Source organism: Macaca thibetana, chromosome 14 (genome assembly GCF_024542745.1).
Source record: "Macaca thibetana thibetana isolate TM-01 chromosome 14, ASM2454274v1, whole genome shotgun sequence".
In the NCBI taxonomy this organism is placed as follows: Eukaryota; Metazoa; Chordata; class Mammalia; order Primates; family Cercopithecidae; genus Macaca; species Macaca thibetana.
Genome location: NC_065591.1, coordinates 69,490,080 through 69,513,508, shown reverse-complemented (window position 1 = coordinate 69,513,508; position 23,429 = coordinate 69,490,080). Strand labels below are relative to the sequence as shown.

The following is a 23,429-nucleotide window of genomic DNA, read 5'->3' as shown; positions in this document are numbered from 1 at the left end:
GCGGTGGCTCACGCCTGTAATCCCAGCACTTTGGGTGGCTATGGTGGGCGGATCACAAGGTCAGGAGATTGAGACCTGGCTAACACAGTGAAACCCTGTCTCTACTAAAAATACAAAAACAATTAGCTGGATATGGTGGTGGGCGCCTGTAGTCCCAGCTACTCAGGAGACTGAGGCAGGAGAATGGCGTGAACCTGGAAGGTGGAGCTTGCAGTGAGCAGAGATCGCATCACTGCACTCCAGCCTGGGTGACAGAGCGAGACTCTGTCTCAAAAAAAAAAAAAAGTAAAAGTGATCCCAGATTGAGAGTAACACAGGATACAGAAAAGAAGCAAATATGAATCTTCCTTTATGGGACAGATCTCAAATGGCATAGTCTGATTATTCAGGATTCCTACAAATAAAGTTCTAAAAAAAAATTGTCAACTTAGAATACAAGACAAATTAGAATTAAAAAACGAAGACTTTTTCAGACAAATAAAAACTGGGAGAGATCACCAAGAAATCCTTATTGAAAGAACTTCTAAAGGATACTAATTTCTTTTTTTTAAGATGGAGTTTCACTCTTGTTGCCCAGGATGGAGTGCAATGGCGCGATCTTGGCTCGCTGCAACCTCAACCTCCTGGGTTCAAGCGATTCTCCAGCTACTCCCAAGTAGCTGGGATTACAGGCATATGCCACCACACCTGGCTAATTTTGCATTGTTAGTAGAGACGGGGTTTCTCCATGTTGGTCAGGTTGGTCTCAAACTCCCGACCTCAGGTGATCTGCCCACCTCGGCCTCCCAAAGTTGAGGAGACAACGGGGTTTCACCATGTTGGCCAGGATGGTATCAATCTCCTGGTCTAAAATGAGCTACCCGCCTTGTCCTCCCAAAGTACTGTGATCATAGGCGTGAACTACCATGCCCAGCTGGATACTGATTTTTCTAAAAGAAGAAATTGACCTCAAAAGATCTAAATTACAAAAAGGAATAATAAGAAAGGCAACTGGTAGACACATGGGTAAATCTAAACACCTGATTCCAGCAATGTAAAGAAATCTCAGTCAAATCATTAGCTCATCACTAAGGTAAATGAGCCACAAACAAAGAATACAGACTTTACAGACTTTATACAGAACCACATAGGAACAAATAACTGCAAAAAATAGCAACAACAAACCCTCAGAATCAGAAGGGGGAGTTGATTTCCAGTGTTGCCACATTATATTATATAAATGTCCAGTTCTCAACAAAAAAATTGAGAAATATAAACAAGACAACAAAGAAAGACATAAAGAAAGAAAAAGAAAGGCAGGTCCATATGGGGATTGGGGGAAGCAGACAGTAGAAACTATCCCAGAGGAAGCCCCGACACTGGACTTACAGAGAAAGACTCTAAATCAGTGATTTTAAATATGTAATAGGAGCTAAAGGAAACACTGTTCAAAAGAACTAAAGGAAAGTATAACAATATCTTACCAAATAAAAAATATCAATAAAAAAATATAAATTGTTAAAAACAACCAAACAGAAATTCTGGGCCAGGTGTGGTGGCTCACGCCTATAAACCCAGCACTTTGGGAGGCCGAAGTGGGTGGATCATTTGAGGTCAGGAATTTGAGACCAGCCTGGCCAACATGGTAAAACCCTGTCTCTACTAAATATGCAGAAAGAGCTGGGCATGGTGGAGTGCACCTGTAATCCCAGCTACACAGGAAGCTAAGGCAGGGCGGAGGTTGCAGTGAGACGAAATTGTGCCACAGCACTCCAGCTGTGGCGACAGAGCAATAGTCTATCCCCCGCCAAAAAAAACAAAAGAAAAAGAAATTCTGGAGTTAGAAAGTATAATGATGGAAATAAAAATGTCACTACAGAGGCTCAATAGCAGATAAGAATCAACAAAATTGAAAATAGGTCAATTGAAATTATCCAATCTAAGACAAAGAAAAGAAAAAAAAATGAAGACAAAGAATACAGACTCGGAGACCTGTAGGACACCCTAATGCCTACCAATATATTCATAATGGGAGTCACAAGAAAAGGGAGATAGGAGTAGAAAGAATACTTGAAGAAATAATGGCTCTAAACTCCCCGAAATTTGATTTAAAAAAACAATAATCTACATCTTCATGAAGCTCAATAAATTCCAAGTAGGACAAACTCAAAGATAATCCATACCTAGACATATCATAGTTAAATTACTATGACGTGTTTTGAAAGCAGTTAGAAAGAAGCAACTCAACAAGTCCAAGGGAGCTCTAATAATGCTAATGGTTGGTTTATCATTAGAAACCAATGAAGCCAAAAGGTGGTGGGATGGCATATTGAAAAGAAAAAGACTATTGATCAAGAAATCCATATCCAACAAACTATTCTTCAAAAACGAAGGATCTACTTCCATCATTACATCATGATGAGCTCCACTGACTCACTCCTATGTGAAAATTATTAATAATAACAACAAAGAAAAACTCAAACCAAGAACTCACCAAAACAACAAAAACAAAACCCCTAAAGCCTCTGGAAATGGTCCCAAGAGCAAATACCCAATGAATAAACGTGTATTCAAGAAAATTTGGCTGGGCATGACGGCTCATGCCTGTAATCTCAGCATTTTGGGAGGCCAAGGTGGGAGGATTTCTTGGGGTCAGGAGTTCAAGACCAGCCTGGGCAATGTAGTAAGACCTCATCTCTATAAAAACTAAAATAATAAGCCAGGTGTGACTGCATGCCTGTGGTCCTTGCTACTCAGGTGGCTGAGGGAGGAAGATCCTTTTCACCCAGGTGGTGTAGACTGCAGTGAGCCATGATCTCACTGCTGCACTCTAGCCTGGATGACAGAGGGAGACTGTCTCCAAAAAAAGAAAGAAAGAAAGAAAGAAACTGTAAAAAAAAAAAAAAATTGCTGCAATGGACTTAATACGATTGTCCCTTAAAAATGTATACATTGAAACTCTAATCCCAATGTGATACTATTTAGAGGTGGGACCTACAGGAGGTAACTGGGTCCTAAGGGTAGAGCCCTCATGAATGAGATGAGTGCCCTTATAAGAAGCTCAAAAGCTAGCTACCTCTTTTTCCACCACGTAAGGACACAAAGAGAAGTTGGCTGTCTACAAACTGGAAGAGGGCTGATATGGTTTAGCTGTGTCCCCACCCAAATCTCGTCTTGAATTGTAACTCCCACAATTCCTGCATGTTGTGGGAGGAACTCAGTGGGAGGTGATTGAATTATGGGAGTGGGTCTTTCCTGTGCTGCTCTTGTGATAGTGAATGAGTCTCATGAGATCTAATGGTTTTAAAAACGAAGAGTTTCTCTGCACAAGCTCTCTTTGCCTGCCACCAACCATGTAAGATGTGACTTACTCCTTCTTGCCTTCTGCCATGATTGTGAGTCCTCCGCAGTCATGTGGAACTGTAAGTCCATTAAACCTCTTTTTCTCCCCAGTCTCGGTTATGTCTTTATCAGCAGTGTGAAAACAAACTAATGCAAGGACCAGAACCTGACCATGCTGGCATCCTAATCTCACACTTTCAGTCTCCAGAACTGTAAGAAATAAATGTTTATTGTTTAAGGTACTCAGTCTATGACAATTTTTTTACAGAAGCCAGAACTCATTGAGATATTTGGTAAGACAAGTAAGAATCTGTGCACATGTACAGTGGAGGCATCAAGATAAATGCCTCCCTGCCCCATCCCCATTGTGAGGCAGAGACTACTCTCCAGACTGCTGTAGCCAAGAAGACAAGACCCTTTCTCCCCTCAGCATCTAGCTGGAAGGCTTCCTTCCCAGGAGGAGCAGGACTTTGGTGCCTCTCATCCTGCCCCCATCTTTCTGTTGTTGAGGCTACATCCCAGGTGAGTGGGGTCAAAAGGTAGAGGCTCCCTTGTTTTGCCCAACTTATACTCATAGAAAGGAGGCTCTACCTTGGGCATGGCACACTGGGAATCCTTGAGGAAATGTAGGGAAAGGCAAATCAAAATCACAATGAGAACAATACTTCACACCTAATAGGATGGTTCTAATAAAAACAAAACAATGAAAAGAACAATGTGTTGAGGAGGAATGTGGAAAAACTGGAACCTTCCTATATTCCTAGTGGAGATGTAAAATGGTGCAGGTGCCTTGGAAGATAGTCTGGCAGTACCTCAAAAGGTTAAACACTATATAACCCAGAAATCCACTCCTAGGAACACACCTAAGATATCTGAATGATGTCATTTATAGAAAACATCCAGAATAGGCATATCTATAACAACAGAAAGTAGATTAATCATTGCTAGGGGCTTGGGGTGGTAGTGAATGGGCACTGACTGGTAGTGGTTATGTGGTTCCTTTCTGAGGTGATAAATATATTCTGGAACTAACAGTGGTAACTGTTGTACAAGTTTATGAATATAAGTCACTATAATGTCACTACAGGGGCATTGAATGTAAGAAGTCCATTGAATTGCATACTTTAAAAGGGTGAATTTAATGGTATATGAATTACATCTCAAAAAGACACAAGAGAAATAGTTTTTCACTTAGTCATTGCAGCTTAAGAGGTTGGAAATCACTTGGCCAGCCTCATGTAGTGTCAACCAAAGACTAATATCTTACCTCAGTTCCTGTTTCTCTCCAATCCCAAGTCCGACTGCCCCCTGGCCATACTTTGCAGTCCTTATAGGTTGTATTAGAGCCTTTTACTTTCATTTGCCCCCATGATAAGGAAGCAATTTCAGGGGAAGTCATAAGGAACTTCACTGAAATCTGAAATTAAAAGAAAAATATACTAAATCAGTTATAAAGTAAGGCTGAGACAGTTTCAAAATGCAGTGATAGTAAGTCCCGATTCTCCATGATTTAAGAAGCATCTTTTCATTCATGTGGTTGTCTTCTTCTTCTTTAGAGATCTAAAAAGTAACTATTATTCTTGGAATCCTGAATCATCCAACCATAGAAACCAGATACTACAATTACTTATCAGACTCCAGAGGGAATCCTCAGGATATTTTTGAGAGATAAAATTAAGAGATGAAGATTTACTTCAGCATGATGGAGTGAAGTTGACACATTCTCTTCCCAAGAAGAAACTATAAAGGTAGAAAAAAACTGTCAAAACCAAAAATTTGTCACTCTAGAAATAAAATTAAAGGCATATACCACAATCAGAGAAATGCTTATTCATGAAGATCACTGAATTTCAGGTAAGAACAACAATTTTTTTGTTGTTCTTGCCTGGAACAACTCCCATTCCACCACTACAGTTCTGTTGTAAGTGAAGTTCAAGTAGGTTGGGGCAGGACATGAAAATGAACAGCCTTGCCGCCATGGCCAAAGCAGGCTTACTTCACTTAGAGCCATTATCAGTTTAAACAGGTGATCTCAGTGGCAAGCAAACATGGATAGAAGGTAGCTCTGCTTGCCTTATGTTGCCTTTTGTTTAGGACAAGCAATGGATTGGCAAACTAGGTGGGATTTAACAGGAATTTCCCAGGGATGACACAGCCATAGGGGGTTTTATAAGCTCTCTACATATCCCAAGTGGACCAGAGGCTGCAAGGATTTGCATCAAAGACTTGGAAGATAGACCCAAGACACCCAAACATTCTAGGCTGATGGATCCTGACCACATACACAGTGGATAAGCAAGAAGGTTCAAGAGGGCCTTGCAGAATGTAAAAGCCAGTGAAGACATACAACAGCTGGACTTTGCACGCACTCCCCAGTACACACAGTGATCCATTAGTAGAGAGAGAAAGTCTTACTGGCTCATAGTGTTTGAGCCAAATGTTTAATTAATGTTTGGCTGAACACTAAGCTATATACACACCAAGGAGAACCTTGGGAAACCGGGTTTAAGAATAAAATCAAAGAAAAAACCCTAACAGAACAGAGACTTCAGTAGACACATATTGCATGGGAGAATTCATAGATTTAGTTTAGTGCTATGGTTTGCATGTCTGCACCCTTCCAAATTCATGTTTAAATGTAACTGTCATTATAACAACATTAAGAGGTGGGACCTTTAAGAGCTGATTAGGCCATGAGGGTTCCGCCCTCCTGAATGGATTATGCTGTTATTGCAGGAGTGGTAGGTTCATTATAAAAGAATGAGTATGGCCCTCTCTTTGAGCTTCCACCATGTGATGACTTCCACCATAGGATGATGCAGCAAGAAGACTCTCACCAGATGAGAGCCAATTGATCTTGGACTTCCCAGCCTCCAGAATTGTAAGACAAAAATTTATTTTCATTATAAATTATAAATTACCCAGTTTCAGGTATTCGGTTATAGGAGCACAAAATGGATTAAGACACTTAGTATAGGCAAACAGCTAAACCCACACACACAAACAAATAACAACTTTCAAGGGGAAAAGTTGTTTCCCCAGGCTGGATGCCTGGATATCCAGACTTTCCTACAATATGTTATCTAAAATGTCACTTTTCAACAACAAATTACAAGGCATGCAAATAAACAAAAACTATGACCCACACTCAGTAAACTGAAACTGTTATCTGGGGCTGGGTGTGGTGGCTCATGTCTGTAATCCCAGCACATTGGGAGGCCAAGGTGGGAGGTGGGAGTTTCACTTGAGGCCAGAATTTCAAGACCAGCCTCAGCAACACAGAGATACCCAGTTTCTTTTATGTTTTTACTAGAATTTTATTTTTCTAATAGAAATACATTAAACACTTTTTTTTTTTTTTTTTGAGATGGAGTCTGGCTCTGTTTGCCCAGGCTGGAGTGCAGTGGTGCAATCTTGGCTCACTGCAACTTCTACCTCTGGGGTTCAAGTGATTATCCTGTCTCAGCCTCCCAAGTAGCTGGTATTACAGGCGTGCACTACCATGCCTGGCTAATTTTTGTATTTTTGGTGGAGACAGGGTTTCACTATGTTGGCCAGGCTGGTCTCAGTCTCCTGACCTCAGGTGATCCACCTGCCTTGGCCTCCCAAAGTGCTGGGAATACAGGCGTGAGCCCCTGCGCCTGGCCTAAAGACCCTTTTAAATTCAAAAGGTACTAAACAGTACAGAGTGAAAGTTTCCTTGCTCCCATGAACCCCAGATACCTAGTTTTCATGTTTCTTTTCAAAGGTATATTGTGTATTAACCATTCAAATCTCTGGGTGCTGTGTTTGTGTGTGTACTGTCCCCCTCTCCATACTCTAATATTACACAAATGATAACATGCTATCAACCCTGGTCTTTATTTTGCTTTTTTGCTTTCTGATACCTTGGAAATTGTTATATGTATGTAACATCTTTTTTAAGTTCCAGGATACATGTGTAAGACATGCAGGTTCATTACATAGGTACACATGTGCCATGGTGGTTTGCTGCACCTATCAACCCATCACCTAGGTATTAAGCCCCACATGGATTAGCTATTTATCCTGATGCTCTCCCTCCCCATGACCCCCACCAGCAAGCCCCAGTGTGTGTTGTTCCCCTCCCTGTGTCCATGTGCTCTTTGTTCAGCTCCCACTTATAAGTGAGAACACGTGGTGTTCAGTTTTCTGTTCCTGTGTTAGTCTGCTGAGGATAACAGCTTCCAGCTCCATCCGTGTCCCTGCAAAGGACATGATCTCGTTCCCTTTTATGGTTGCAGAGTATACCATGGTGTATATGTACCACATTTTCTTTATCCAGTCTATCACTGATGGGCATATGGGTTCATTCCATGTCTTTGCTATTGTAAACAGTGCTGCAATGAATATATGCATGCATTTATCTTCATAACAGAATGATTTATATTCCTCTGGGCGTATACCCAGTAATGGGATTGCTGGGTCAAATGGTATTTCTAGGTCTAGGTATTTGAGGAATCGCCCCACTGTTTTCCAAAAAGGTTGAACTAATTTACATTCCCACCAATAGTGTAAAAGCATTCCTATTGGGAGACCCAGTTTCTTTTTTTTTTTTTTTTTTTGAGACAGAGTCTTGCTCTGTCACCCAGGCTGAAGTGCAGTGGCACGATCTCAGCTCACTGCAAGCTCCACCTCCCGGGTTCACACCATTCTCCTGCCTCCTAAGCAGCAGAGACTACAGGTACCCGCCATCACACCCGGCTAATTTTTTGTATTTTTTGTAGAGACGGGGTTTCACTATGTTAGCTAGGATGGTGGAGACCTGGTTTCCACCAAAAAAAAAAAAAAAAAAAAGGCCAGGTGTCCAGGTGTGGTGGCTTGCACCTATAGTGCTAGCTACTCAGGAGGCTGAGGCAGGAGGATCACTTGAGCCCATGAGTTTGAGGTTGCAGTGAGCAATGATCTTGCCACTATACTCCAGCCTGGGTGACTGAGCAAGACCCTGTCTCCAAAAATTAATTAATTAATTAATTAAAAAATAAACTGAGTAATTGAGTATTCCCAGAAGTCTGACATTTAGCAAAGACTTCAAAGAAAGTATTGTAAGGGAAATAAAGCACAGAGAAATAAACAAAAATATGGTAACAATGACTCAGCAAATACAGAATCTCAATAAGGAAATATTTCAAAAAGGAATAAAATGGAAATTCTAGAACTGGTAAGCACAGTAAGTAAAAGGTACTTGTATCAGTCAGGGTTATCCAGAGAAACAGAAGCAGATGACTATAAATATTGACAGACTTGTTTCAAAAAAGTGGCTTACAAAATTTTGGAAGCTGGCAAGTGTAAAATGTGTAGATAATACTGGTAAGCTGCTCTCTCTTGGGCAAGAGTTCTTATGGTACTGAGGCAGTGTTTCTTCTTCTTCACGGAAACATCAGTTTTGCCTGGACTTTAAACTGACTGGAAGAGGCCAACTCAGTGTATCAAGGATAATCTCATATATACACTAGTCTACTGACTGTAGATGTTAACCATATCTACAAGGTATGTTCACAGCAACACTTAGATTAGTATTTGGTTAAATAACTGCATACTATAACCTTACCACGTTGACACATAAAACTAACAGTCACAGTCTACCTCTTTTTTTTTTTTTTTTTTTTTGAGACGGAGTCTTGCTCTGTCGCCCAGGCTGGAGTGCAGTGGCGCAATCTCGGCTCACTGCAAGCTCCGCCTCCCGGGTTCACGCCATTCTCCTGCCTCAGCCTCCCGAGTAGCTGGGACTACAGGCGCCCGCCACTGCGCCCGGCTAATTTTTTTTCTATTTTTAGTAGAGACGGGGTTTCACCATGGTCTCGATCTCCTGACCTTGTGATCCGCCCGCCTCGGCCTCCCAAAGTGCTGGGATTACAGGCGTGAGCCACCGCGCCCGGCCCACAGTCTACCTCTTGTCAATTTGGCACCTATATGTATCTCCTTAACCATATTTAATCTCCATATAAAGATGATTAGAAAGTCTTACTTCTGATTAACATTAACAACTAAGAACCCATTTTTGCAAGTTCAACTTATTATTAATATCAAAGAGACAGGGTCTCATTCTTTCATCCAGTCTGGAGTGCAGTAGCGTGATCTTAGCTCACTGCAACCTCAAGCCCCTGGGCTCCAGTGATCTTCCCACCTCAGGCTAGTTCCTAGCTGGAACTAGAGGTATGTGCCACCACGTCCAGCTAATTTTGTAATTTTTATTTTTATTTTTTTTAAGAGCCAGGTTCTCACTATGTTGCCCATGTTGGTCTCCAAATCCTGGGCTCAAGCAATCTATCTTCTCTCCTCAGCCTCCCAAAGTGCTCGGATTACAGGGATGAGCCACTGTGCCCAGCCTCGATTTCTGAATGTCCATCTAAAAAAATAAGTACCAGAGGGCTGGGCGTGGTGGCTCACACCTGTAATTCCAGCACTTTGGATGGCCAAAGCAGGTGGATCACTTGAGGTCAGGAGTTCAAGACCAGTCTGGCCAACAGGGTGAAAACCTGTCTCTATTAAAAATACAAAAATTAGCCAGGCGTAGTGATGCACACCTGTAATCCCATCTACCCGGGATGCTGAGGCAGGAGGCGGAGGTAGCAATGAGCCAAGATCGCACCACTGCACTCCAGCCTGGGTGACAGAGCGCGACTCCGTATCAAAAAAACAAAACAAAACAAAAAAACCAAAGGAACAGGCGCAGTGGCTCGCGCCTGTGATCCCGGCACTTTGGGAGGCCGAGGCGGATGGATCATGAGGTCAGGGGTTAGAGACCAGCCTGGCTAACATGGTGAAACCCTGTCTCTACCAAAAATAACAAAAATTAGCTGGGTGTGGTGGCGGGCACCTGTAATCCCAGCTACTGGGTAGAATGAGGCAGGAGAATCGTTTGAACCTGGGAGGCAGAGGTTGCAGTGAGCTGAGATCGTGCCACTGCACTTCAGCCTGGGCGACAGAGCGAGACTATGTCTCAAAAAACAACCAAGCAAACAAACAAACAAAAAACCCAAAGAAACAAAAACAAGTAACACAGAAGTTCAATATATTGTTTTGAGTGCTATGGAAGGAAGATACAAATTCATAAAACATGATTCCTGTTTTTGAGGATCTAATACTACAGTATTAGATTATAGTAATTATACACATATAATTACAAGGTAACTTTTTTGTTTTTTTGAGATGGAGTTTCGCTCTTGTTGCCCAGGCTGGAGTGTAATGGCGCAATCTCGGCTCACCGCAACCTCCGTCTCCCGGGTTCAAGCAATTCTCCTGCCTCAGCCTCCTGAGTAGTTGGGATTACAAGCGCCCGCCACCATGCCTGCCTAATTTTGTATTTTAGAAACGGGGTTTCTCCATGTTGTTCAGGATGGTCCCGAACTCCTGATCTCAGGTGATCCACCTGCCTCGGCCTCCCAAAGTACTGGGATTATAGGCATGAGCCACCGCAACCAGCCACAAGGTAACTTCTTAAGAAAAACCAAAGTAACTTTAAAAAAGTGATATAGGCCGGGCGCGGTGGCTCAAGCCTGTAATCCCAGCACTTTGGGAGGCCGAGACGGGCGGATCACGAGGTCAGGAGATCAAGACCATCCTGGCTAACGCGGTGAAACCCCGTCTCTACTAAAAAAAAATACAAAAAACTAGCCGGGCGAGGTGGCGGGCGCCTGTAGTCTCAGCTACTCAGGAGGCTGAGGCAGGAGAATGGCGCAAACCCGGGAGGTGGAGCTTGCAGTGAGCTGAGATCCGGCCACTGCACTCCAGCCTGGGTGACAGAGCGAGACTCCGTCTCAAAAAAAAAAAAAAAAAAAAAAAAAAAAAGTGATATAAAGAGAGACATAATGAGTATGTTTTGAGGATTTCTTTATTAGTCTGATAGGGCTTCCATTACAAAGTACCACAGATTGGGTGTCTTAAACAATAGAAATTTATTTTCTCACAGTTCTGGAGGCTAGAAGTCCAAGATCAAGGTGCCAATAGGATTGGTTGGTTTATGGCGAGGCCTTTCTTTTTGGCTTGGAAATGGATGCCTTTTTCTGTTTTCTCATATGGCTTTTTCTGCTTGCATGGGCACACCTGGTATTTCTTTCTCTTCTTATAAATTCACCCATCCTATTAGATTAGGGCCTGACTCTTACAACCTCATTTAATTTCAACTACTTCCTTGAAGACCCTATCTCTAACTACAGTCATTTTTAGGGTTAGGGCTTCAATATATGAAGTTGGTGGGGAGTGCACATTCAGTCCACAGCAATTTCTAGGTAGGAAATTAAAGAAATATGTTTGAGGGAATAGTATTTGAACTGGATCTTAAAATTCAATTGAGAAAAAAAGGAATATTTATTGGGAACCTACCATGTACCAGATATTTTAGATCTATTATCTCAACAACATCAAGATTCGAGAGTGGTTAAGAACTTTGTTCCAAATTATATAGCTAATAAATGAGAAAATGAGAATTTGAATCCAAGTCTGTCTGACTCTACAGCCTGTATTCTTCAATTCACTTTACCATTCTCCTCCAACCAATATTATTATTTTCTTTTTTGAGACAGAGTCTCACTCTGTCACCCAGGCTAGGGTGCAGTGGCATGATCTCGGCTCACTGTAACCTCCAAGTGATTCTTGTGCCTCAGTCTCCCTGGTAGCTGGGATTACAGGTACATGCCACCATGCCTGGCTAATTTTTGTATTTTTTGGTAGAGACAGGGTTTCGCCATGTTTGCCAGGCTGGTCTCAAATTCCTGACCTCAAGCGATCCGCCCACCTCAGTCTCCCAAAGTACTGGGATTACAGGTGTAAGCCACCACATCTGACCCCAACTTAAGATTCAACAACTATTAAATAAGGAAATGTATAGGAAAATTATAGAATTTAGTATTAGGAAAACAACTTTTTGGTAGATAAAATGTCACTGTTGCTTTTTTGGGAGTATCAACAAGGAAGATGAGTCTGATTTAGAAAATAAACCATAATCATTACATGAGTTAAACATACCCCAAAGCATAGTGGCTTAAATAAGACAAAGTTTAAAGTCCAGAGGTAGTCAACATAGGGCAGGTATAGTGGTTATCTCAAAGTCTAGGAATTAGGCGGCTTGCAGGTTTCAGCCTCACAGTCTTGATGATGAGGCCTTCACTCTCATAGTTTAATATGGAGCTCTGGCGATCACATCCATGTTCCAAGCAACAGAATAAAGAGATAAAGTGGGAAGGGGCAAAGGGTATATGTCTGGTGTCCTTTAAGAAATTTCCTGAAAGGTTTCAGAGAATACTTCTGTTTGCATGTTATTTGCCAGAATATAGTCATGTGGTCACACACAATTGCAAAGAATGCTAGATCTATCTGTTCTAACAGGCAATGTGCCCAGCTTAAAAGTAGAGATTTCAAGGGGAGAATATGTATTAAGGAGGTACTAGTCTCTGAAATAATTATTTATCCTTATACATCAGGTTTTTGTTCTTTCTTTTTATAAAAATATGGATACCCTTTGGACTACTCTGGTGTAGCTCATGAGATAACATTCATTTTTTTAACTTCTATATTCCACTCGTAGTATTAATTATCAATAATGTTACAGTTTCTGAGTGGTAAAGGTGAGATTGGGAACTAAAGTCACCAGATGTCAAAAGTTATGTCCTTTCCATTATACCTCCTTATCTTGATACTAGAAACATTCTTCTGCAAGTACTTAATCAGTCTTTTACTAGGCATTTGAATTACCCTTAAAATCCATTTTCTTAGCCAGGCTGAGTGGCTCACGTCTGTAATCCCAGAACTTTGGGAGGCCATGGTGGGTGGATCACCTAAGGTCAGGAGTTCGAGACCAGCCTGACCAACATGGTGAAAACCCGTATCTACCAAAAATACAAAAATTAGCTGAACAAGGTGGTATGTACTTGTAATCCCAGCTAGTCAGGAGACTGAGGCAGGAGAATCACTTGAACCTGGGAGGAGGAGGTTGCAGTGAGCCGAGATTGCATGACTCTGTCTCAAAAAGAAAAAAAAAATTTTCTCCATGAAATTCATCACAAAAGATGTAATGGTTTCCTCATGCCCTTCTCAATTTGATAATAAAATCATAATTAAGAGGTTCTCTGATCTTCATTATGTTTTTACTTCTGTAGAAACTTTGCATCTTCTCATTTCTTCAAAACTACCTAAAGTGTTTAGTTCTTTGTTGGGAATGAAACCATTGCTTCCTTAACCATTAAGTGAGTTTGTTTACCATTTGTATTTGTTGATATGTAATTTGCATTTTATTCATTGAATTAGTATTTATAATCTTGGTTTCTGTATGCAGTATATATGAATCTGCATGACTATGTCTAGGATTATAAGCTTTTAAAGCACCATAAAAAAAGACATATAATGGAACACTTTTTCTGCTGTTGACTTTACTTAATACATGGTGGTAACTAGTATCAAAAGCAGTTTTCTTCATCTACAGTTTGTATCTGCTTTCAGTTGCCTTTTCAATTTATTTCTACTCAAGAGACATTTTTGAGCTTCTAACATGTATAACTCTTTGTGCTAAGAGCTGGCAGAATAAATAATTAGGAAGGTAGAATTACTCAAAAATAAATGGAATCATTTCATGACTTCAAGAAGAAAGGTCAAAATCTAGATGGAATGGTAGATAAATATTAATATACAATTAACTGTAATACAAATCAGATTGTGCTAAGTCCAGGGTGAGTAGAGAATTTTAATGTTACGTATTGATAAACATTCTAATAGGTACAAACAAAGTACAAGGGGATAATAGCAGGAATAGTGATTAACTCTGAGAAGACTTAGAGAGCAGTGATCTGAGATCCGCCACTGCACTCCAGCCTGGACAACAGAGTGAGACCCTGTCTCAAAAAAAAAAAAAAACATATATATACACACACACACACATATATGTACACATACATACACACACACACACATATATATATACAAAATAAAGTGCACAATAAATGTAAGGAGCTTGGATCATCCTGAAACCATCCCTGCCCCGGTCTGTGGAAAAACTGTCTTCCACGATACTGGTCCCTTGTGTCAAAAAGGTTAGGGACTGCTGTTACAGAGCACAAATGGACTGAATTCTTCTTTGACAACATCACTGTAAGCCTGGGTATAAAAAAAATTTCAAGAGGCAAATATGGGGAGAACTGAGGGGTAGGGGGACTTTTTTTTTTTTTTTTTCTTAAAACAGAGGGTACTACATGAGAAAATACTGGAAATACATTTGAAGAATAAACATAAAAGTTCCTCTATGGCTGGGCGCGGTGGCTCATGCCTGTAATCCCAGCACTTTGGGAGGCCAAGGTGGGTGGACCACCTGAGGTCGGGAGTTTCAGACCAGCCTGATCAACATAGAGAAACCCCACCCCTGCTAAAAATACAAAATTAGCCTGGCGTGGTGGTGCATGCCTGTAATCCCAGCTACTGGGGAGGCTGAGGCAGGAGAAGCTCTTGACCCAGGAGGCGGAGGTTGCAGTGAGCCAAGATCACGCCATCGCACTCCAGCCTGGGCAACAAGAGTGAAACGCCATCTCACAAAAAAAAAAAAAAAAAAAAAAAAAAAAGTTCCTCTATTTGTGAAGTTTCATTTTATAAACTTATAAACTCAAAGAATAAATTTATATATGAGAATCAACCCTGCCAGAAATACATGATGCTGATGGTTATTTGTGTATTGCCACTTCCAAACCTGTAATTTTGTAAGTACAGTTGTCTATTGTCAGTGTGATTAGAGTACAGTGAGTGATGTAGCTGGAGAGGTAAATTGAGTTCAGATTATGGTGGATATCATAGGTATGTCAAGAGATTTGGACTTTAGAGAAAATGCAGTCACAAGATGTTTGTCAACAGAACAGTGACATAATTTCATACAAGATTTAAAAAGATACCTGGCCAGGCATGGTGGCTCATGCCTATAATCCCAGCACTTTTGGGAGGCTGAAGTGGGTGGATCACTTGAAGTCAGGAGTTCAAGACCAGATGGGCCAACATGGTGAAACCTCATCTCTATTAAAAAAAAAAAATTAGCCAGGCATGGTGGCACATGTCTGTAATCCCAACTACTTGGGGAGGCTGAGGCAGGAGAATCACTTGAAACTGGGAGGTGGAGGTTGCAGTGAGCCAAGATCATACCACTGCACTCCAGCCTGGGTGACAGAGTGACACCCTGTCTCAGAAAAAAAAAAAAAAAAGATACCTAAGTAGTGCGAAAGGTGGCTGCTTCTTTCATGTTGTATGGAAGAAATTATATCCCATAGTAGGCATGGCTTGGGAGAGTAAAATCAAGAAGGTAAGGGTAGAGCAGGGTATATTAAGATTGGTTCCCAGAACACCAGAATGATAATCACATCATGTGCTTGCAGATACCAAGGCTCCAACAGAGATCTACTAAGTAAGAATTTCAAGGAGTAGCCAAAGAATCTGTATTAATCAGCTGATGGCCATTGGGTTGTCTCCAATTTTTGGTATTAGAAACAATGCTTGTTATGAACATTTATGTAAAAATTTTTGCATGGACATATGCTCCTTTCTCTTGAGTATAGCTAGGAAAGGAACTGCTGGTTCAAATAACTTTATGTTTATCATTTTGAGGAGCTATCAGACTGTTACATAGCAGATCCACAACTTTGTAATTCCACCAGCAGTGACGAGGGTTCTGCTTTCTCCATATCCTTGTCAACGCCAATTTCAAGCCGTCATTGTGGGTGTGAAGTGATATTTTTTTCTTTCTTTCTTTCTTCTGAGACAGGGTCTTGCTTTGTTGCCCAGGCTGGAGTGCAGTGACATGATTACAGCTCACTGAAGCCTCGACCAATTCTCCCATCTCAGCTTCCCAAGTAGCTGGGACTACAGTTGCAAGCCACCACACCTGGCTTTTTTTTTTTTTTTTTTTATATTTTGTAGAGACAGGGTCTCGTCATGTTGCCCAGACTGGTCTCAAACTCCTGGACTCAATCAATTCTCCCACCTCAGTCTCCCAAAGTGATGGGATTACAGGCATGAGCCACTGTGCCCAACCATAAAGTACTATTTCATTGTGGTTTTCATTATTTATTTCCTGATGATCAAGATGTTGAGTATCTTCTCATTTGCTTGTCGGCTATTTGTATATTTTCTTTGATGAAATGCCAATTGTTTTTTTATTATTGATGTATTTTTGTAGAGCACCCAATCCTGTTGCTGTTTGGGGTGCCACTATGTAACCCACATGGACCTATGGGACTGAATAAAGGGGGGCAAACGCGGGAATAAAAGACAAGAGACAAAAGAGTGTATTTGGAAGAAGGGGTCGGGGGCACCTTACCTCTAGTGGACAAGGGCCCTGAGCTTTGCACAGCCCTCCGTATTTATTAGGCAAAAGAGATAGCAAGAAATGGAGGTGGGTGGGGGGTGGGTGTTGGCGGGCTTGTAAGACTGCATTCTTCGAACAATAGGCGCTAGATTTCTTTTTTTTTTTTTTTTTTAATTTATTTATTATTATTATACTTTAAGTTGTAGGGTACATGTGCATAACGTGCAGGTTTGTTACATATGTATACTTGTGCCATGTTGCTGTGCTGCACTCATCAACTCGTCATTTACATCAGGTATAACTCCCATTGGGAGTTATAGATTTCTTAACAGATAACTATCCCAGGGCCAGGGAGTGAGGTCCTCAGCAAACCTTTTGGTGGCAGGGCAGTATCAGTTTGCCAACATCCTGCATTCATGATAAACAGTTTGCTGTTTGATCATATAGCCTCCAGTGGAATGCTGAGTTGGTCATGATCCCTTTGGCCTTTTCAGCTCCCAACATGTTTTTAACATATTCTAGATGAATCTCTTACTGGATATATTTTTTCCTATTTTGTAGGTTGTCTTTTGACTTTCTTTTCTTCTTTTATGTACAGAGTCTTGCTCTGTTGCCTAGGCTGGAGTGCAATGGCACAATCATAGCTTACCACAGCCTCAAAATCCTGGGTTCAAGTGATTTTCCCACCTAAGGCTCCTGAGCAGCTAGGACTACAGGTGTGCAGCACCATGTCTGGCTAAGTTTACAAAAAAATTTTGTAGAGATGGGGTCTCACTATGTTTCCCAGGATGGTCTCAAATTCCTAGCCTCAAGTGACCCTCTGGTCTTGGTCTCCAAAAGTGCTGGGATTACAAGCATGAACAACTGTGCCCAGACTTGATTTTCTTTCTTAAGCCCCACATTTGGACTGATGGTCTTGACTTTTGATACATGTTTTTGTAAAGCACACAGGTTTTTAATTTTGATGAGGTCTATTAATTTATTTTTCCTTTTGTTGCTTGTGGATTTGGTGTTACTTCTAAGAATCCATTGCCATATCCAAGGTCTTAAAGATTTACTCTTGTTTTCTTCTAAGAGTTGCATAGTTTCAGGTCTTACAAATGTAGTCGTCTGAAACATTCTGAATTATTTATATGGAATTAATTAGGGGTTCACCTTCATTCTTTTCTATGTGGATCTCCAGTTTTCCCAGCATCATTTGTTGCAAAGACTATTCTTTCCCCATTAGATGGTCTTGGTATCTTTATTTTAAATTAATTTACTCTAGATGTACAGGTTTATATCTAAGTCTCCATTCTATTCCACTGACCCAAATGGCTATTTGTTATTCAGACTGACTACTACAAAAAAATACCATAGATCGGTAACTTAAACAACAAAAATTTATTTTTGACAGTTCTGGAGCTGGCATATCCAAGATAAGGTGCTGGCCTGACTGTTGTCTGGTGAGGGCTTTCTCCTCGGGTTGGAGATGTCTGCCATCTCTCTGTGTCTTCACATGGCCTCTCCTTGGCATATGCATGTGAAGAGAAAGAGCTCTCTATTTCTGTTCTTATAAAATTACCAGTTCTATCACATTAGGGCCCCACCCTGATGGCATTGTTTAACTTTAGTTAACTCCTTCCTATAGGCATTATCTCCAAATAGAGTCACATTAGGGGTTAGGGCTTCAACATATGAATCCGGGGGAGACACAGCCTGTCATATGCCATTACTACACACAATCTTGATGACTGTAGCTGTGTAGTAACTTTGGAAGCCAGGAAGTGTGAGTCCTTCAACTTTGTTCATCATCTGAAAAACTGTTTTGGATATTCTGGGTTCTCTGAATTTCCATATTATTATTAAGATCAACTTGTCAGTTTCTACAAAGAAGCCAGCTGGAATTTTGATGGAGAGTGAATCTGTTGAATCTGTACTTCAACTTAAAGAGTATTGGCATCTTATCGATATTAAGTCTTCCAATCCATGAATATGTGTTTTCTTCCCATGTACGTCTTTTTAAATTTCCTTGAACAATGTTTTATAATTTTCAGTCTTATATTTCTTTTTAAGAAATCTCTAAATATTTTTTGATTCTATTGTAAATAGAGTTATTGATATCTTTTTTTGCTGTTTGTGTATTTTATTTTGTTTTTTTGAGATAGAGTCGCGCTCTGTCACCCAGGCTGGAGTGCAGTCGTGCAATTTTGGTTTGCTGCAACCTCTGCCTCCCAAGTTCAAGTGATTCTCCTGCCTCAGCCTCCCTAGTTGCTGGGAATACAGGCGCGCATCACCATGCCCAGCTAATTTTTTGTACTTTTTAGTAGAGATGGAGTTTCACCATGTTGGCCAGGCTGGTCTTGAACTCCTGGCCTCAAGTGATCCACCTACCTCGCCTCCCAAAGTGCTGGGATTACAGGCAGGAGCCACCATGCCTGGTCTGATTTCATTTTTGGATTGTTCATTGCTAATGTATAGAATAACACGTGATTTTTGAGTATTTATCTTGTATCCTGCAAACATGCTTATCTATTTGTTCTAATAGCTTTATTTGTGGATTCTTTAGGATTTCCTATATACAAGATCAGTAATTTACGATAGAGCTTGTTTTACTTCTTCCATGCCAATCTGGATGCCTTTTTTTTCTTGACACATTACACTGGCTACAACCTCCAGTATAATATTAAATATAAGTGGATACAGCAAACATCATTGTCTTGTTCCTGACCTTAGGAGGAAGGAATCAGTTTTCAGCATCCCGTATATTAGATATGGGTTTTTCATAATGGACTTAAAATCAGGCTGAAAAAGTTCCCTTCTCTTCCTAGTCTATTATTTTTAACATGAAAGAATATTGCATTTTGTCAAATGAGTTTTCTGCATCTATTGAGATGACTGTGTTGTTTCTTTTATTCTGTTAATATATTATAATATATTGATTTTTAGATTTTAAGCCAATATTGCATACTTGGGATGAATCCCATTTGTTTATGGTGTATAATCCTTTTTATATGTGGCTGGAACTGGTTTGCTAGTATTTCATTGAGAATTGCTGTGTTTGCTAAATTCACATGAGGTACTGGGCTTTTCTTGTGATATTTTTCTCTATCTTGCTACTAGAGAAAATCTGTCCTCACAGAATGAGTTGGGAAGTGTTCCCTCTCTTCTAGTTTTTGGCATGAATTTGTGAAGCACTGGTATTAATTCTTATTTCAACTTTCGGTAGACTTGACCACGAAGCCATCTGAATCTGAGCTTTTTTTCTTTTTTGAGGGGGGTGGGGGCGGGGGCGAATTTCAAATTCCCAATTTGATGGTTTTTTTTTTTTTTTTTTGAGATGAGTTTCACTCTGTCACCCAGACTGGAGTGCAGTGGCCCCATCTCAGCTCACTGCAACCTCTGTCTCCTGGGTTCAAGTGATTCTCCTGCCTCAGTCTCCCAAAGTGCTGGGACTACAAGTATGCGCCACCACACCCGGCTAATTTTTGTATTTTTAGTAGAGATGGCGTTTCACTATGTTGGCCAGTCTGGTCTTGAACTCCTGACCTCAGGTGATCGCCCACCTCGGCCTCTCAAAGTGCTGGGATTACAGGCATGAGCCACTGCACCCAGCTCCGATTCAATATTTTTTCTTATTATGGGTTCATTCAGATTTTCGTTATTCTTGAGTGAGTTTCCATAGTTTGTGTTATTCTAGAAATGTGTTCATTTCATTGAGATTATCTAATTTGCAGGCACAGTTATAGGGTCTGGTGTATCTGTTTCAAAGGTTCAGTTGCTGGGTGTTGTTGGAGAAAGACTGGGTAGCCGGTGTAGCAGGGGTGTACTCAGGAGGCTCACGGTAGCGACTATGCTGCAACTGGCATGTAAATATAGTATCTTAACAGTTTAACAGTCAGTACAGCCTTTCTGGTCCATACAAGTGAATATCAGGCCTTGCTGTACAGGATGTCAAACTGCCAATGATTATCCCTGTTCTGAAATATTTAATAATAAAAATTTTAAATGTAGACACACAGCTATAAGACATAAAACATAGTAACACAGGCTGTCCCCCATCTTTTTTTTTTTTTTTTTGAGATGATGTCTCACTCTGTCACCCAGATCGGAGTGCAATGGCGTGATCTTGGTTCACTGCAACCTCTGCCTCCTGGGTTCAAGTGACTCTCCTGCTTCAGCCTCCCAAGTAGCTGGGACTACAGGCATGCACCACCATGCCCACCTAATTTTTGCATTTTTAGTAGAGATGAGGTTTCACCATGTTGACCAGGCTGGTCTTGAACTTCCACCTTGGCCTCTCAGAATGCTGGGATTACAGGCATGAGCCATTGCACTTGGTCTCCCACTCATTTTTCTTTTCAGTAAAAATCTTTATTCCATCAGAGAAACCAATCATTTTTTTTTTCTTTTTTTCTTTTTTAAGACGGAGTCTCGCTCTGTCGCCCAGGCTGGAGTGCAGTGGCCGGATCTCAGCTCACTGCAAGCTCCGCCTCCCAGGTTTACGCCATTCTCCTGCCTCAGCCTCCCGAGTAGCTGGGACTACAGGCGCCCGCCACCTCGCCCGGCTAGTTTTTTGTATTTTTTTAGTACAGACGGGGTTTCACCGTGTTAGCCAGGATGGTCTCCAACTCCTGACCTTGTGATCCACCCGTCTCGGCCTCCCAAAGTGCTGGGATTACAGGCTTGAGCCACCGCGCCCGACCCTACCTCACCTTTTTTGAGCTGAAGGTACATGAAGCTAAAAACCTTTAGCTTTTTTTCTTTTTTTTTTTTTTGAGACAGAGTCTCCGTCGCCAGGCTGGAGTGCACTGGCGCGATCTCAGCTCTCTGCAACCTCTGCCTCCCACGTTCAAGCGATTCCCCTGCCTCAGCCTCCCAAGTAGCTGGGACTACAGGCACCCACCACCACACCTGGCTAATTTTTTGTATTTTAGTAGAGACGGGGTTTCACCATGTTGGCCAGGATGGTCTCAATCTCCTGACCTCGTCATCCACCTGCCTGGGCCTCCCAAAGTGTTGGGATTACAGGCGTGAGCCACTGTGCCCAGCTTATTTTAGCTTTTTTAAAGTGAGTTTTAAATATACCTAATTTGCTCATCCTTGATTAGGAATTCCCCAAATTGGCTCTAAAATGGAATTCAGTTTGCCTCAATATACATTTACTGAGCTTATAATATTCACTAAAAAAAAAAAAAAAAAAAAAAAAAGCAGCCAGGAGTAGTGGCTCACGCCTGTAATCCCAGCACTTTGGGAGGCTGAGGAGGGTGGATCATGAGGTCAGGAGATCGAGACCATCCTGGCTAACACGGTGAAACCCCGTCTCTACTAAAAATACAAAAAAAAACTAGCTGAGCATGGTGGCAGACGCCGGTAGTCCCAGCTACTCGGGAGGCTGAGGCAGTAGAATGGCGTGAACCTGGGAATCGGAGCTTGCAGTAAGCCGAGATTGCGACACTACACTCTAGCCTGGGAGCGATAGAGCGAGACTCTGTCTCAAAAAAAAAAAAAAAAAAAAAAAGGCAAAACAAAAAACTGTGTAACAAATGCAAAGATAACATATGAAGGAGACAAAAATGTGGGTAAATTTTGATAAAAGGCAGACTGGTACCAGTGCTAATTGGGATTATATAGGAATAAACCATTAACTTTTAAAATTGAAGCATAATTGCATTGCATTTAGTTGAATGCAGTGTTTATAGAGTTCAATGAATTTTGAGAAATAAACTTGCCAATAAAGATATAGAAACTATCTACAAAGTCCCCTTGTGTCCCTTTCTAGTCAATACCCTACTAAGTTCAAAGGAAACAACTACTTTGATTTCTATTGCCACAGATTATTTTTGACCTTCATATTGATGGAATTGTACAGTACTTAACTCTTTCGTGTCTGCCTTCTTTTACTCAACATGTTTTTAAGATTCAATCAGGCTGTAGTGTGTATCAACAGTGTGTTTATTTCTATAGTTTTCTTTTCTCACTCTTGAGTAGTCTATCACAATTTATATTTTTGTTGATGAGTATTTGGGTTGTTTTTGACTTTTTGGTATTTTTAATAAACTAGCCATTCACTCTTATTGAGCAAAATATTTCCCCCAATAGGACATGAAATCTGAAATACCTTAAGAAATTTCTTATTCATAAACAAGGTTGAACTAAGTGTAACTTAATGCTTATTTAAAGGCCTCTTCATGGCAGTAGCAATAAATCAAACACAGGTTTTAAAAATAGCTACTCTTTTTTGCACCTTTACATTTCAGTCAGATAAATATAACTCATTTACATAATTACATAAATTGTGGTTAAGCTCTGTGTTCCACAATTTCTCTTAGCCCAGGAAGGCAAGAAGTGATGACAGCAATATGGGTGTCATTTATTTTCCAGAACAGACTTCAGTGAAGGAAGGCATGACTTAAACCTTGCTTTGTAGTAAAACACTTCATATCTTTGGGTGGATGTAACTTTCTGATGCCAAAGGACTCTGTTTCCGTGCCCATCTAGATTAGAAAAGGTAGAAACTCTAACCTTATTTATCAGTCTCTGACTAACAGTGTGAGCAGTGAGAAAAGAAAACCATAGTAATAGAGCTTTATTTCTTTTTTAGAATGTTATTTCACAACCTCACTGGAATGTGGGAAGTGGAGTACTGTAAAAGCTGGAAGCAAAGATAGAAAGTACAGGCAAGGTTCACATAATTAATCTTCCTTTTAGGTTTGAAGGTTCTTTCCATAGATATTCCTTCACAAAGATATAATTTTATTTTAAAATAACCTGTACCTGGCTTTCATTTAAGGTCAGTTAAGTAACCAGTATATGAAAGTCTTTGTATGTTTCCACA

General features: G+C 40.8%; 2 protein-coding genes across 3 annotated transcripts in view; one reads left to right on the top strand and one right to left on the bottom strand.

Moving 5' to 3' along the window:
• The window catches only part of CLNS1A (chloride nucleotide-sensitive channel 1A), an 820,929-nt gene that overhangs the window by 591,312 nt on the left and 206,188 nt on the right, over nt 1-23,429 (top strand). The gene's annotated exons all lie outside the window — the stretch shown is intronic.
• AAMDC (adipogenesis associated Mth938 domain containing) overlaps nt 1-23,429 on the bottom strand; it is a 52,820-nt gene that overhangs the window by 27,130 nt on the left and 2,261 nt on the right. For both annotated transcript variants that reach the window (XM_050757502.1, XM_050757503.1), the window contains exon 2: nt 4,589-4,738. In XM_050757502.1, coding sequence (XP_050613459.1) covers nt 4,589-4,720 — 132 coding nt within the window. In that variant the 5' untranslated portion in view covers nt 4,721-4,738. The remainder of the gene's footprint in view (nt 1-4,588; nt 4,739-23,429) is intronic.